Genomic DNA, 17,084 nt, shown 5'->3' on the forward strand with positions numbered 1-17,084 from the left:
AATGTGATGTATCATGTTGATTGATTTCCAAATATTGAACCACCTTTGTATCTCAGGAATAAATCCCACTTGATCATGGTGAATGGTTTTTTTAAATTTATTGTTGGATTTGGTTTGCTAATATTTTGTTAAGGATTTTTATATCTATGTTCATCAGAGTTACTGGCCTGTAGTTCTCTTTTTTTATAGTGTCTTTATCTGGTTTTGGTATCAGGGTAATGCTGGCCTCAGAGAATGAAATTGGAAGTTTTCCTTCCTTGTCTATTTTTTGGAATAGTTTAAGAAGGCTAGGTATTAACTCTCCTTTAAAAGTTTGGTAGAATTCACTAAGGAAGACATCTGGTCCTGAATTTTTGTTTGTTGGTAGTTTTTTGACTACTGATTCAATTTCATTGCTAATAATAGGTCTACTCTGTGTTTCTGTTTCTTCCTGATTCAGATTTGGGAGGTTGTATGTTTCTAAGAATTTATCCATGTCTTCTAGGTTATCCAGTTTGTTGGCATATAATTTTTCAAAATAGTCTCATAATCTTCTTTGTATTTTGTAGTATTGGCTGCTATTTTTCCTCTTTCGTTTCTAATTTTGTTTATTTGAGTCACCTCATATTTACAATTTGAGTCACCTGCATATTTACAATTGTTATACAATTTACAATTGTTATATCTTCTTGTTGGATTGTTCCCTTTATTTTTTTTTATTAAATTTTTTATTTATTTTCAGCATAACAGTATTCATTGTTTTTTCACCACACCCAGTGCTCCATGCAATCTGTGCCCTCCCTAATACCCACCACCTGGTTCCCCCAACCTCCCACCCCCCGCCCCTTCAAAACCCTCAGGTTGTTTTTCAGAGTCCATAGTCTCTCATGGTTCACCTCCCCTTCCAATTTCCCTCAACTCCCTTCTCCTCTCCATCTACCCTTGTCCTCTATATTATTTGTTATGCTCCACAAATAAGTGAAACCATATGATACTTGACTCTCTCTGTTTGACTTATTTCACTCAGCATAATCTCTTCCAGTCCTGTCCATGTTGCTACAAAAGTTGGGTATTCGTCCTTTCTGATGGAGGCATAATACTCCATAGTGTATATGGACCACATCTTCCTTATCCATTCATCCATTGAAGGGCATCTTGGTTCTTTCCACAGTTTGGCGACCGTGGCCATTGCTGCTATAAACATTGGGGTACAGATGGCCCTTCTTTTCACTACATCTGTATCTTTGGGGTAAATACCCAGTAGTGCAATTGCAGGGTCATAGGGAAGCTCTATTTTTAATTTCCTGAGGAATCTCCACACTGTTCTCCAAAGTGGCTGCACCAGTTTGCATTCCCACCAACAGTTTAAGAAGCTTCCCCTTTCTCTGCATCCTCTCCAACACACGTTGTTTCCTGTCTTGCTAATTTTGGCCATTCTAACTGGTGTAAGGTGGTATCTCAATGTGGTTTTGATTTGAATCTCCCTGATGGCTAGTGATGATGAACATTTTTTCATGTGTCTGGTAGCCATTTGTATGTCTTCATTGGAGAAGTGTCTGTTCATATCTTCTGCCCATTTTTTAATATGATTGTCTGTTTTGTGTGTGTTGAGTTTGAGGAGTTCTTTATAGATCCTGGATATCAACCTTTTGTCTGTACTGTCATTTGTAAATATCTTCTCCCATTCCATGGGTTGCCTCTTTTTTTTGTTGACTGTTTCTTTTGCTGTGCAGAAGCTTTTGATCTTGATGAAGTCCCAAAAATTCATTTTTGCTTTTGTTTCCTTTGCCTTTGGAGACATATCTTGAAAGAAGTTGCTGTGGCTGATATCAAAGAGGTTACTGCCTATGTTCTCCTCGAGGATTTTGATGGATTCCTGTCTCACGTTGAGTTCTTTTATCCATTTCGAGTTTATCTTTGTGTATGGTGTAAGAGAATGGTCGAGTTTCATTCTTCTACATATAGCTGTCCAGTTTTCCCAGCACCATTTATTGAAGAGACTTTTTTCCACTGGATTTTTTTTTTCCTGTTTCGTTGAAGATTATTTGACCATAGAGTTGAGGGTCCATATCTGGGCTCCCTACTCTGTTCCACTGGTCCATGTGTCTGTTTTTATGCCAGTACCATGCTGTCTTGGTGATCACAGCTTTGTAGTAAAGCTTGAAATCAGGTAACGTGATGGCGCCAGTTTTATTTTTGTTTTTCAACATTTCCTTAGCAATTCGGTGTCTCTTCTGATTCCATACAAATTTTAGGATTATTTGCTCCAGCTCTTTGAAAAATACTGGTGGAATTTTGATTGGAATGGCATTAAAAGTATAGATTGCTCTGGGCAGTATAGACATTTTAACAATGCCTTTATGATCATATAGTGTCCTTCTTTGTCTCTTGTTACAGTCTTTATTTTAAAATCCATTTTGTACAATGTAAGTATTGCTATCCCAGCTTTCTTTTCACTTTGATTTACATGATAAATGCTTTTCCATCCCCTCACTTTCAATCTGCATATGTCTTTAGGTCTGAAATGAGTTTCTTGTAGATAAGATTGTTTTGATTGTAGCATTTAGTCCATATACATTCAAACGAATTATTGATAAGTATGTACTTACTGCCATTTTGTTACTTGCTTTATGGTTGTTATGTTCTTCTCTGTTCTTTTCTTCTCTTGCTGTTTCCTCTCATGGTTTCCTACTTTCTTATGTGGTATACTTGGATTCCTTTCTCTTTATTTTTCGCATATCTATTATTGGGTTTTCATTTGTGGTTACCATTAGCTTTATGTATAACATCTTATGCATATAGCAATCTATGTTAAATTGATGGTTGCTTAAGTCTGAATCCATTCTTTATTCCTTTCTCCCCCATGTTTTAAGTATATGGTGTCATACTTTACATCCTTTTATTTTGTGAATCCCTTGACTGATTTTTATATTTACACTTATTTTTCTGCTTTTGTGCTTCCTATTTTTCTTACTCATGCTTATAGTCTTTTCCTTCCACTCGAGAGTCCTTTTTAACATTTCTGGTAGTGGTCATGAATTCTTTTAACTTTCGTTTGTCTGGGAAACTATCTCTCCTTCTATTTTGAATGATAGCCATGCTGGATAGAGTATTCTTGGCTGCAGGTTTTTTCCTTTCATCAGTGTAAATGTATTATGCCACTCTCTTTAGGCCTGCAAAGTTTTTGCTAAAAAATTAGCTAGAGGCTTGTGGGATTTCCCTTATAAGTAATTATTTTCTCTTACTGCTTTTAAAATTCTCTTTATCACTACTTTTTGCCATTTTAACTACTATATGTCTTGGTGTAGACCTCCTTGGGTTATTTTGTTGGGGGCTCTCTGTGCCTCCTGGATCTGGATTTCTTTCTTTTTTTTTTTAAGATTTTATTTTTATTTATTTATTTGACAGACAGATTACAAGTAGGCAGAGAGGCAAGCAGAGAGAGAGGGGGAAGCAGGCTCCCTGCTGAGCAAGAGAGCCCAATTCGGGGCTCAATCCCAGGACCCTGAGATCATGACCTGAGACAAAAGCAGAGGCTTAACCCACTGAGCCACCCAGGCGCCCCTGGATCTGGATTTCTGTTTCCTTCTCCTGATTCAGGAAGTTTTCAGCTATTATTTCTTCAAATAAATTTTCTGCTCCCTTTTCCTTCTCTTCTCTTTCTGGGACCCCTATTATGTGAATGTTTTTATGCTTGATGGTCTCACTGAGTTCCCTGTTTTTTAAGTTTTAATTATTTCTTTCTTAGCTCCTGTTCAGCTTGATGCTTTCCATTACTCTGTGCTCCAGTTACTGATCCATTCTTCTTCTTCCTCCAGTCTACTATTTATTCCATCTAATGTAGTTTTAATTTGAGTTATTGAGTACTTCATCTCTGGTTCATTTTTGTTTTCCTTTTTTTCCCCAAAGATTTTATTTATTTATTGAAAGAGAGAGAGAGAGGGGGAGGGAGAGAGAGAGAGAGAGAAGGAGAGAGAATCCCAAACTGATTCTGAGCTGAGCACAGAGCCTGATACAGGGCTTGATATCACAACACTATGATCACAACCTGAGCCAAAACCAAGAGCTTGTTGTTCAATCACTTGAGCCACCCAGGTGCCCATCTTTTTGGTTTCCTATCACTTTGTTAAGATTTTCATTCTCTTCTCAAGTCCAGTGAGTATCTTTATGACCATTACTTCAAATTCTCTACAAGCATATTACTTATCTCTATTTGTTAGCTCTCTTGCAGTCATTTTGTCCTGTCCTTTCATTTGGGATATATTCCTCTGCCTCCTCACTTTGTCTAACTCTCTGCATCTGTTTCTCTTTGTTGAGAAAGATAGCTATGTCTCATGTACTTGACAGTAATGGCCTTATGAAGAAGTCCTATAGTGCCTTACCGCACAGCGTCCCCTGTTTACCAGAACCTGGCACTTCAGAGGTATCTCCTATATGTAATGTGTGTGTCCCGCTGTTGTGGCTGAGCCACTTTTGCCTTTAGTCCAGCTGTCTGTGATGGGTCTCTTTGCCTGTTATAGGCAGGGTCTAGTCCCTGTGTTGTTAGTGGGCCAGTCTTGGGCCACTTGCAGCTTGAGTTGAGTCAGACCAGGAGTTTGCCAGAGATGCAGTAACACCAAACTATAGGGCATATTTTTGTGTGTTGTCTTTTGAGAGGCTTTCATAGGTGGGCAGGACCTGCAGTCATACCAGACATCAGCTGCCAGCCCTCTGCTGGTGCTACAGTCAGACTGGTCTGTGTGGTGTGTGTAGTGTGGTCTCTTCCACTGTCCCCAGGACAGGAGTCACTTTGGAGTGGTGCTGGCCTGTCAGGGCTGGTTGCACACTGCCAGGCTTGTGGCACCACTTTGGATAGGCTTTTGCTAAGGGCACACTGGAGGGGGCAGGTACACGGGAGAATGCAGGAATGGGGGGACGGGCACACAGTGCTAGCAAGGTTTGCTTAGGGGTGTTGTGAAAGGGGTCCTGTAGCCACCAGAACCAAGGCTGGCTAGATTGGAGGGAGTGGATCTCAAGAAGCACTTGGGGGCAGTGTGGGTGGTATTAGTAAGGTCTGTAGTGAAAGAAGACCTGGAGTGAGGCCTGGCTGGTACCAGCAGGTCCACAGGAGAACACAAGGGTGGGGCAGGCTATTAGCAAGTTAGGTAGTGTTGTTGGAGAAGTGCTGGGTCACAGGTATCCATGTGTTTATGCTGGACGGTGGAGGAAGGAAATGGCATCCACTAGCTCCTTTATTCCTGGAGAAGTCTCCCAGTGATCCCTGCCCCTCCAAGCACATGCTCTGAGATTAGTAGACAAATCTCCCTCCTGCACACCCCAGGTGCTTTTCAAACTGCTGCTTCTATGCTGTGTCTCCACAGGGCTATTTAAGGGTGCTATCTCTTTAAAGGTGGGGACTGTTTCCTCTCACCTTCCTGACTCTTCCAGAACTGAGCCCACTATTTTTCAAATTTCCAGGTAATAATTCCTGCTGATTTTAAGAACTCAGGAAATTAAGCCTCTCTGGTTTCATGCAGAATCCCTGTGCACCTGGGGTACTTGGTGTGATGGTCTTGTCCTCTCCCCTTTCCATACCTGTATCGTACCTCCCCACTATAGACAGGTCTGTTTAACTTCCAAATGTGTCTCCACCCTTCTTATTCTCTTTGAGATGGCCTCTTCCCTACATTTAGCTGTGAAGAGACTCTTCCATCAGTCTTCAAATCGTTTTCTGGGTTATTTACACTGATGTGGATACTATCGTGTTCCATGGGACGAGATGAACTTAGGGTCCTCCTACTCCACTGTCTTCCCTGGAAGTTCAATGTTATAGGTTTTTATTTTTATTTTTTTAATTTTTTAAAAAATTTTTATTTATTTATTTGACAGAGAGAGATCACAAGTAGGCAGAGAGGCAGGCAGAGAGAGGAGGAAGCAGGCTCCCTGCTGAGCAGAGAGCCCAATGCGGGGCTCAGTCCCAAGACCCTGAGATCATGACCTGAGCCGAAGGCAGAGGGTTTAACACACTGAGCCACCTAGGTGCCCCACAATGTTATAGGTTTTTAAAACAAATATACCAGGTACAAATATTGAAATAAATATTATCCTTTAAATTATCATTTTTGAAAGGAAGTAAGTTTATTCCAACAAACTACTCAAAGCACATTAGTAGCTCATGATATCTGGGATGATCCTGGTACTGGTTTACAAACCACGCAAGAAAAAGTCTCATTTCTTTTTCCTTATTTTGGATTTTATAATGTTTTATCATATACCTTATTCCTCAAATTTAGTTTCAAATGATTTCGAGGATATTATCAAAGAGTATGCTCTAAAGCAGCAATGTCCAATTGAGCTTTCTGCCCCAGTGGAAATGTTCTAAGTCTGCATTGTCCAGTTTAGTATCCACCAGCCACGTGAGGCTATTGAGTGCTTGGAATGTGGCTAGTACAGTTACGGAACAAAATTATATTATATTATATTATATTATATTATATTATATTATATTATTTTAATTAACCTAAGTTGAAATAGCTACATATGGCTAGTGACTATCAAATTAAGTATGCATAGCTTAAAGCCATCACCAAAGACAAGTTCCTAAAATATTTTTGTCCTTAATATTTGCCAATAATCTTATTTAAATTAGTATATGATCTTAATAAATGACTAGTTTCCATATATAAATTGGTCTTTGTGTAAAATAAACCAGTGATATTGCTATAAAGATCCATTTCATATGCCACTATCTACTCTTCAAATACTCATACCTCTTATTTAAAGACCTGTTCCATTTTCTGGGGCCAACACAACACAGAATCACAACAGAGTCAATGATGACCACTACAAATGCAGGAAAGTCATCCATGACCAGAAGTATTCACTGGGAACACAGAGCTCAAGTCTGTCATGGATTTTGCCTCCTAGGCAGTCCCCTTCTCCAATGATGCAATAATGAACATGTAAAAAGGTCAAATCAAGAAGGCAATCATGTACTTTTGGAGCTGGTAAACAAATAGCAGAACAAAGATGTCACGAGGCTTCAGCTGTGAGTGAAGTTTTGCCAAGAGAGCCAACATCACTCAATATTAAAAGGCAAGAGAACATTGACAATGAGATAATATCAGCCTTCTGAGCTGACAAAGGGGTTGCTGTGCACAGTAACACTGAGTTGAGTTCATGTCATAAAGGAATGCCAATGTAACATCCAGGCCTCCACTATATAGCGACTGATTTGGGTGGGTGGCAAAAGCTTTAGAAGCCTGGCATATGCATCCGTCATTCTAGTCTCACAGTTTGGTGTCTTCAAATACAAGAAAATAAACTTCTGCACATGTATTCCAGAGCCTCCATGGCCAAGTTAACTTCTAGACATGTCATCATCTACGTGTATATATGTGCCAATATGTACAACATTAGCAAATAGGTATATTCTGGGCCCTTTTAGATTTATTTATTTATACATTTATTTAATTTCAATGAAAGTTTAAAATGTTGTATTTACAACATAAACTTAAATTTTTCACATGCTTTTTAACTAAGATTAAATAAAATAGTGACATTACAAGCTACTTGTAAGATATTCATGTCTTTGAAATTTTACTTTGGTGAATTTGGAAGGAAGTAGAAATATATCACAGCAGAGTTAATGACCCTAATTATTTTTAATGATATTAACTAGCTCTTCAAATGTGGAAATTTTGAAGAAATATGTCTACCCATGAATTAATTTCAAATCACTGTATTTGATACATGTGTGTGGTTCTCTGTGTTTTTTAATTGACTTTGATGCTTTCTTTAATATTCTGAAAATGAGGAAAAATTCTTCTCCATAATCTTTGACTTCCAAACTACTTTATATAATGCTCTCTAATAAATTTAATTATTTTGGTATAGTAATGATGATTGAGTAAGAAGATCAAAGAGTGCAGTGTTGTGACAGATCCACAGTGAAACAATGAATAAGAAGTAAAGATAACACTAAGTCATAGAATATCAGCACAAAATAGCATCACATAATATCTGGATGTAGTGAATAAAGTATTTGTTTCTCTCAAAGTACTAACAATTATTGCTGAACAAGCATAAAGATAATTTTCTTCCCACCACCAATTGACTCAAGACATTCCCTCTTCCCCAGTGAGCATCACTCCATTTTACCTCCCTAATCCGGTGGATAGTGACTTGTTCCTGGGCTGCCAGAATCTCCACCCCTCCTCTATGCTCTGATTTACCATACCCTCCTTCCCCTTCCCCCACTGCACCCCAGCCAGACCCCCTCAGTTTTGAGTTACCTTAACATTTTCTGGCAATGGTTTGTTTTGGGTCAGCCCCACAGCGATCAAAGCAATCACAGCTATGATACAGGAGAAGCCAAGGATGATCAGTATATTTCTGGAACAGAAATTCTTCAGTTCAGACTCTAAAACCAAGAGCAGAAAAGAAAATATCAACAAGAAATCAAAAAAACATTGATTTTCCTCCACTTCGGTAAGGTCTCGTGCTAGCTATCTGGAGACATCAAAGACAGATAAAAGTTCATCTTTGTTATAGGGAAATAATTCGAGAACAAAAGGATTTGCCTGTTCTGTGATAAGGGCCAAGACTGTTAGTGGTTGTAGTAAGGAGAATGGACAGAATTAGGTCAATGACCAGATAAGGAATGAGGACAGGGAAGAATCCCAAATTGGCTATTTAATAGGTCATGCGGGTCTGTGAGGGTACAAACAACAAAATAAAGCAAGGATTGCCCTCATTTTTAAAATCTACCGTAAAATGTTTAAGATGTTCAAAAGTATTAAGAAAATATCATCAAATGTCCAAGACCCAACATTCCATGCCATTTTCTGGATTGACGCACCCCTTGCATTTCAACCACACTAAATGTTGTAATTTGTAACAGTGTAGAGGCTGTGAAGTTTTGAACATTTCTTCATTTACATTATCTCATCTATTCTTAGTCTCAGCCTGTCGTGGGACATAATAAAGCTCCAAGCAGAGAATTATATAAAAGGCACAAGTGACTTTGGTAAATATAGCAGAAGTGAACAAGAAATGGAAAGCTACCCGACTCCTCCATTCTGACAACTCACTCCCTTCCTCTCTCAACTTCCCAAACTATCCCTAAACTTTTTTTCTCAGGCTTTGGAAAAGAAGGATAAGATAAAGCAATAAAGAAACACACGGAATGAGATGGGCTCTGCAGAATAGATTGCACTTCTCTAAAGACAGGGCTTGGGATTAAAACAGCTAAAAGAGGAGCCCGACTGACTCTCCCCCTCTGGGTCTCCCACTTGAACAGCCGCAGGCACCACGTGCTGAAACAGGAGCTCCTCCCCAAGCTCTTGAGCAGAAGCTTGGACTTAATCCAAAGGACTGTAACCGTATGGGTCTCCAGTCTGCTCATCAACCTCTAGAATCGTAAACTAGTCTTTACTTATCAGACCGAACAGTACAAAGCTTAAAAGTTTTAGCGATCCCATTAGCTACTGCTTCCAAACATAGGAACAATAGATGAAATATACAACACTTCCTCTCCTTCTCCCCTCCCAAAAGAACCTCAGTTTTGTTCAGATGATTGCCACTCCCCAAGCAGTCCACATACCTCGTGAGAAAAGGATACACTCCACCCCTCAAGTTCAGGATCAGGCCTTATTGTTGTGCATAATCTCATTCCCTCACCAATGATTAGTTCAACAATGCATGTATACCCAAAAATGGCCCATGAGACCCTGGAGGAAGTCTGCTGGAGCAAGTCTAGGAAAAGAATGGCAGCACTCTTGTCTTCCTCAGACATTACCCTGCCTGGATAAGATGACATTCAATGATGGCAGAACAGAGAAATGGACAAAACTTGAGTCTTTCACAGCATTTTGAACTACTAAAAGAATAATCCCTGCTCCAAACTTCCCGTGCGACTTATGCTTTGACCCCGTTAGAGTCGGGATTTTAATACTCTGAAGCCAAAATATCCTGATATAACTGGAGTGGCAAAAGTCTCCTGTTTGATGCCAGGGCTCTAGAATCTGGCAAAGAACACCCTAGGTACTACCTGCCTCAGTTCCCAAAGTGATGGTATTGACAAACACAGCTCATTACAAGCAGCACTTGGGATGAACAATTACAAATCTAATACCCAAGGGCAGCACACTGCAGCAGTTTCTATTTAAACTGAATTTTGAAAGCTTGGCTCCCTCAAGCTGTTCCCCCCAAAATCTATCTGTTTAGTTATTTTGTTTTCATATATGACAGTTTTGCTCTCATTTTCCTTCCGCATCTATTTGGGCACTAATCTTAGTAGTGACAAAGACCAACAAGGTCCCTGCTCTTAGGAGTTCACAATCTGGCTGGGGAGATAAATAAGCCAGAACAGAAGTCATAAACCAGCAACTCCAGGTCACGATATATACTAAGAAGAAATTAAAACTAAGGGATATTACACAGCTTAATGGGAATTAGAACCAAGGAATGGGATATGCAGCGGAGTTGGGGTGGGAGGATTCAACTAAGGGTCAGGAAAGCCTCTCCAAGAAGGCGACATTTGACTGAGACCTGGATGATGAGAAAATACCAGCCATGAGAAGGAGTAAGAACATTCCAGAAAGAGGGAACAGCAGCTGCAAAAGCCCTGAGGTGGGAAACAGCCTGACATGACTCTGTCTCTTCCATTTCCTAATGAAGTTATTTACTTACATTATTATTCCTGGACAGGTAGAAGATATATACTTTTCCACATCTGCCCAGCTTCTGCAATGACATCCATATTTTCAGACTATATTGAAGATTTTCATCATACTCTTATGACAGATATGACAAGAAAAATAACTTAGATCAGAGAGAAACTTCCGGAATTTCTCATACACATTTTTTAAAAGCTTTATTACAAAAAAATAAAATAATAATGACTAAATTTGTTTTTCATGTAACTGGCTAGATTACCAGGGAGGAGTAATTAAAATACTACCATGTTTTCTATGGCTTAAGGCAGGTAGTTTTCAAAAGCCCTTAATCTCCTCTTAGGAGTGGTACTAGCCATACCACTAGATATGGGGGTCCAGAGGGGACTTAGCTGGGATGTGCTCCTAAAAAGGGAACCACTTAGGTTACTGTCCCCTCTTCTCTGGCCCCCAGAACTCTTTCAGATGCTGTGACTGCTACAATCAAATTGCTATGGAAAATTCACAGTGACTGTCTCTCCCCCACTTCACTGAAAGCCCTTCATTTGCCTTGTGGATAACAGAAATTCAGTTTCTATCACACAATGTGAAATGGCATTTCAAAAAACAATTTCAAGGAACACTTTTTATCAAAATATGTAATGGCAAAGTGTTGTGTTTGTTTTCCTTTGAATTGTCTCACTGTACTGGAGGAGTCAAGGCTACCGCTTCCCTCCCATTTTTTCCCTTTCATATGACAAGCAAGAAAATGTTTCTATTTAAGGTGAGAGTCAGGTAGAAAGTTCAGCTCTTCACTTGAGAGACAAAACTGAAGGAAACCCAAGCTTTGTGAAAACAGATTGATTTCAAGCCAATTAGCTATGTCAGAGGAAAAGAACAAAAAAGAAAAAATGATCTTTTGATTCTTACACAAACAGCCCTCCTGACATCTACAGCTAGCATCCTATTAAAGGGAAGATCAAAATTCTGCCAAATAGAGAAATCCCAGCCATCTCACTTCATGATACCAAAGATGTAATATCTTAAAATTTACTACATTAATAAAAAGAGTTGGAGTGTTGAAAGGTGTGGTAGGTTTTAGGCAAAAACCACAAAAGTTTTACTCTGCAGATCCTGTATGACTCAGTAGTTTCAGACCATTTCCAGTTTGATCAGTTACATCTGGACTAAGCGTGGCTTGTCACACAGAGAAGAGCAAACACAGACAAGTGCTGGAGGGTAAACAGCAATAGAGTACTGTGGTCCTTCCTGTGGGCCTTCACAAAGGCCAGTGATGGGACAGTCACTGAAGTTAGGGACTGGTCCTAATCTGGCCTCATCTGGTCCCAAATCCCGGCATTAAAGTCCCTGCACCGACTCTCCTATTTTGTTCCTTCCCTTCCCTCAAGTAGTTGTTCTTGGCGACACACATTTAGATTGCTCTAACACTCTGGGGCTTTAAGATCCTTTCTCAATTTCTCAGTTCATTACAGACGTCTTTGACCCACCCTCTTCTATGGTGATATCACCCCCTCCAGTCACCTCCACCTCTGTACAACCACCCTTTCTCGGACCTCACCCTTTCCAATGCCCTTCCCTATGAGAATCCATCCTTCCTGTGGCTGCAGAAATCTCCCATAACTGACATTCCCAGGGCTTTTCCAGATCAAGAATCTAAGGTAGCTTCCTACAGGCTGCCAGAGAAAAGCCACACTGATCTAGACCTCTCAGCCCTCTGGAAATATAAGCCCTTCCAATATCACCATTCCAGTAAGCAGATGTTTTTCTCCAAGATCATATTGCCTGACATGATGACCACTAGAATGTAAGTACCCTTGGTCATTGCTGAGTTGGTCATTGCTGTGTTCCCAGTTGAATGAATAAATGAATTTTGTATTTTGATTTTTCCAGAGAAATCTGAGATTTCTATCACTTAGAAGTCTGTTCCCCTCTTTCTCCACCACATTATTTTCCTTGTCTCCTTTAAAATCAAGCTCAAGGGCGCCTGGGTGGCTCAGTGGGTTAAGCCTCTGCCTTCGGCTCAGGTCATGATCTCAGGGTCCTGGGATCGAGCCCCGCATCGGGCTCTCTGCTCAGCAGGGAGCCTGCTTCCTCCTCTCTCTCTCTCTCTCTGCCTGCCTCTCTGCCTGCTTGTGATCTCTGTCAAAGAAATAAATAAAAAATCTTAAAATAAAAAAAATAAAATAAATTAAAAAAAATAAAATCAAGCTCAATAAGAGGCTATGTTCCCTCCATATGCTTCAAAGCTCAATTGTTCCACTAGTTCTCTCTTTGTGTGCTGCTTCTAGATACTTCGTGACTTGACCCACTTCAGTTGGGGAGTTTCATAGTTATTGTTGGGCTTTGCTTCACTCATTCTTTCAATTAGTCACTCAACAATTATCTAGGGAATACATTATACTGTGCACTAGTCCTGTCCTAGGCTCTGAGCTATAGTAGTGAACAAAACAGATAAGCATCCCCATCCTCGTGGTACTTATATCATAGTTTGAAAGAAAAGACAATAAACAAGATAAGTAACATTTATGGCATGTTACATCATAAGTGTTAAGGAGGGGAAAAAAGCAGGAAAGGTGAAGAGGAAGGATAAGTTGAATAAGAAAGGCCTCTCTGAGATGGTGATATTGATGAGAGTCAAAGGGGTAAAAAGAAAGCATGCATAACTGTTAGGCAAGAGCATTAAAGGCAACCAGACTGCATGTGCAAAGGCCCTGAGGTGGGACAGTACCTGGCCATGAGGTCATTACTCATGGAGAGTGATGCAGGGGAGAATGATAAAAGATGGTCAGGTGGGTAACCGGGTTGCTTTCTTATAGGACCTTGCAGGTTCCAGCAAGGACATTGCCTTACTAAGAGATCTGACTTATTTCTAATCATTTGTATAGTCTACGCTCAGTAGCATAGGGGCCTTTGAAGTCCCTAGAGTTTGCGGTGGGCAGAGGCGGGTTCCTTTTAGGCAGCACACACCTATCTGTTGTGATGAGGTGCTGAGGCTACATCGGTGAGGTCAGGTCATAGGACAATCAACCAACCAAGTGTAGACAGAGCCTGATTCTGTTGGAGCAGAGCCTGTGCCAAGACCAGGGTTGGTAAGATGTATCCAGGAGTAATAAACACCATTACATGGGAGGTCTTCTCTATACCTTCTGGTCTTGGTAGATCAGTACTAAAGAATCTTTGCTGCGAGAACATCATGAGGGGTCACCGAGCCAACCAGGATCCATGAGCAGAAAGTTCAACTCCAGGGACTTCTGAAGGGTGGGTCAAGTTAGAGCAGAGTCCAGACAAGCTCACCTTTGCTTAGCCTCTCTAAGCCTCCATTTCTCCATGTGCAAATGGGAGTCATAAGAGTACCTACTTCATAGGGTTGCTAGGTAAGATCCAGTGAGCTAACAATACATAGCAGCCAATACTTCAAGAGCCCTCACTGTAGTCCACATTTTGCTCTTAGCACTTTTTTTAAAAAAGATTTTATTTATTCATTTGAGAGAGAGAGAGAGAGCACAAGCAGGGAGAGCAGCAGACAGAGAGAGGGGGAGAAGGAGACTCCCCTCTAAGCAGTGAGCCCAATGTGGGGCTCCATCCCAGGACCCTGGGATCATGACATGAGCTGAAGGCAGACGTTCAACAGACTGAGCCACCCAGGCTCCCTGTACCCTTAGAACTTTAAATATAACCACTCATTTAACCCTCCTGGGAGGTAGATGTGCTATTATAGTCTGTATCAGCTTCCTGGGGCTACCACAACAAACTACCACAAACTTGGTAACTTAAAACAACAGAAATTTATTTTCTCATAATTTTGGAAGTCCAGAATCAAGGTGTCAACAGGGCCAAAGTCTCTGGAAATGATTCCTTTCTTGCCTTGTCTGGCTTTTGCTGGCTCCTGGCATTCTTTGGCTTGTGGCTGCATCTCTCTAATCACTGTCTGCACATGGTCTTTCTCCCTATGTCTGTGTGTGTCATGTTTCTCTCTTTTCTCTCATCAGGATGTTAGTCATTGAATTTAGAGCCCACCTGAAATCCAGAATGATCTTAAGACCTTTAATTACATTGGCAAAGACCCTTTTCTAAATAAGGTCAGAATTATGGGTACTATTATCATCATCATCATTGTCATTTTACAGATGAGGAAACTCAGTCACAGGTTAAGGAAGTTGCTCAGAGTTATATTGATGTAGAAGTAAGCACAGAGGCCAGGCTTTTAAACCACTGCCCTATCTTGGACCACATGACTGAAGCTTAGTACAGTGCCTGGCACACATTAATAGCGCTGTATGTGGGACCCAATCCCAACATCCATAAGTGAAAAGTGACTGACTTTGGGGATTTGGCTGTAGGGGTTGTCAGGACTGTTGTCACAGATGACACCAGACAGTGTTGTGTCTTTTAAAATAGAGTTTTCAGTCCATGATAGTCAGAAGCTTGGAGCTGAGTAACAGAAGCTTAGATTGTAATTCCCCAAGAGGTTAAGGGACTTGCTCAAAGTCATACATCTTGCAAACAGCAGAGAAGAATTCAATCCAGATCTCTCACGCCCATTTCACTGCCTCAGCCATTGCTCTGGATTAGGGACATGTAGAAATTACTCAGCTTTGTTCCTAGACTCAGTGCAAAAGAATTCACCCCAAGTTCTGTTCAAATGGAAAGATCTTACTCCATCTCACACCCCCCCTCCCCATATTTTTCCAATTAATAAATCCAGAGCCTAGGTTGAGGACAAAGCAGTTTAATTTGGTGGGGGTTTTTTCCTGCCTCTGTTTTTAAGTCAAGGAAGTCACTACAATGTCAATAAATACACAAATACTAAAAATAAACTGCAAGGCCTCAATGATGACCGGTTAGTTAAAGGGCAAAAGGCAAATGAGAGGGAGGGAAAACACAATTGACTCAGGCTTTGGGGACATGTGCAAGAAGACAGAATAAGAGGGGAAGGGAAAGGTGGAAGACGAAATGGAAAGAGAGGTAGAGATGGATAACTGAGTGGATGACTCACATCTTGTCCCACTGATCTCTTGAACCACAGACTTCAGAGGAAGTCATTTGCTTTTATTTGATATTTTATTCCTAGTCTTTGAAATGTTAATTAGATTGTTAATCTCATTTCACAACTCTTTAGAAAAGGAGTGCATTTATCTTAACAAAGTAGCCTAGCCCATCCTGAGTGAACCCCTTCAGAGGTTCAGCTTTGGGTGGGAGGAGCCCATCTAGAGACACCAGACAGTGGAAATGGGAGTAGGGGTACAGAACAAGCTCTTCCTCCAAATCAGATTCCGCCAACCCCATGCCCCCCACGCCACAGTTCTTGCTGTGAGCTATGCTCTTTTCAGATTAGCAGCAAGTAACTGACTTTCGCTTGGTATGCTTGACTCTAAAAATGTTAATGACTGCGGAAATCAAATGCCCATAGGGGCTCTGTGTGTGGGAAATAAGGAAGCAAAGGAGTCCCCTTCCTCACTCTCCTTCCCCTTACTTCATCCCACCATACCATCCACCTCCTCATCCATATCCCTTCTGGCCTCTCCTGCATTATTATGCCCATAGACTTCATGGAGCACAATAAGTCTTTGTGGTCATCATGGAATTCCATATTCAAGTATAGGGCTGGCAAGGAGGAGGGCTGTTTCCAGCAAAATGATATCACTGAGACCGCAGACAGGAATTCCCTGTGTCCCGGCCAACAAGCATAACAATCTCATGTATTGATGGTCTCTGCAATAAGTACATTGCTTTCACTAAATGAATCCTCTTCCACATCTGAATTGAAGAATTACACCCTTGGGACTCTACCCTTTCTCAAAGCAGCTGCATTTGTCAATAAGCTTTGGTTCTTTGTAGCCAGTGAGACAGACTTAAGAAAATCTGTACTGGCCATATATCACTAGTTTGGGGGTCACAGCCAAGGTTGGGTAAATTGACTCACCCAGGTTGCCTAGACTTATAGTCCCCTGTGTTCTATACCTGCCATTCATAAATTCTCTCATTTCTACCTCCACATCTTTGCACCCATGAGATGTATTTAATATAAAACATTAAAATATTTCTGTAGCAAAATATGCCATAAACATAGTAAAACATTACAAACTAAGGAAAATGTTCACAACAACTACGAACTATTTGGTTACCTTAATATATAGAGTCATTAAAAATCATTAAGAATATGATCAACTGGGGCACCTGGGTGGCTCAGTGGGTTAAAGCCTCTGCCTTCAGCTCAGGTCATGGCCCCAGGGTCCTGGGATCGAGCCCCATATCAGGCTCTCCGCTGGGCGGGGAGCCTGTTTCCTCCTCTCTCTCTCTGCCTGCCTCTCTGCCTACTTGTGATCTCTGTAAAATAAATAAATAAATAATCTTTAAAAAAAAAAAAAAAGAAGAAGAATTGATCAACCTACCTAAATAGAAAAATACCTGAATAGGCAATTTGAAGAGAAATACATATTCTTAACATAT

At 40.6% G+C, this 17,084-nt stretch overlaps 1 protein-coding gene across 1 annotated transcript in view; it reads right to left on the reverse strand.

Annotated features, from left to right (window-relative positions):
• The window catches only part of ENTPD1 (ectonucleoside triphosphate diphosphohydrolase 1), a 98,111-nt gene that overhangs the window by 43,251 nt on the left and 37,776 nt on the right, over positions 1-17,084 (reverse strand). The window contains exon 2 of the mRNA XM_080822443.1: positions 8,253-8,380. Within this exon, the coding sequence (XP_080678569.1) occupies positions 8,253-8,380 (128 nt within the window). The remainder of the gene's footprint in view (positions 1-8,252; positions 8,381-17,084) is intronic.

The sequence above is a fragment of the Martes martes genome, assembly GCF_963455335.1.
Source record: "Martes martes genome assembly, chromosome: 14".
Taxonomy (NCBI): domain Eukaryota; kingdom Metazoa; phylum Chordata; class Mammalia; order Carnivora; family Mustelidae; genus Martes; species Martes martes.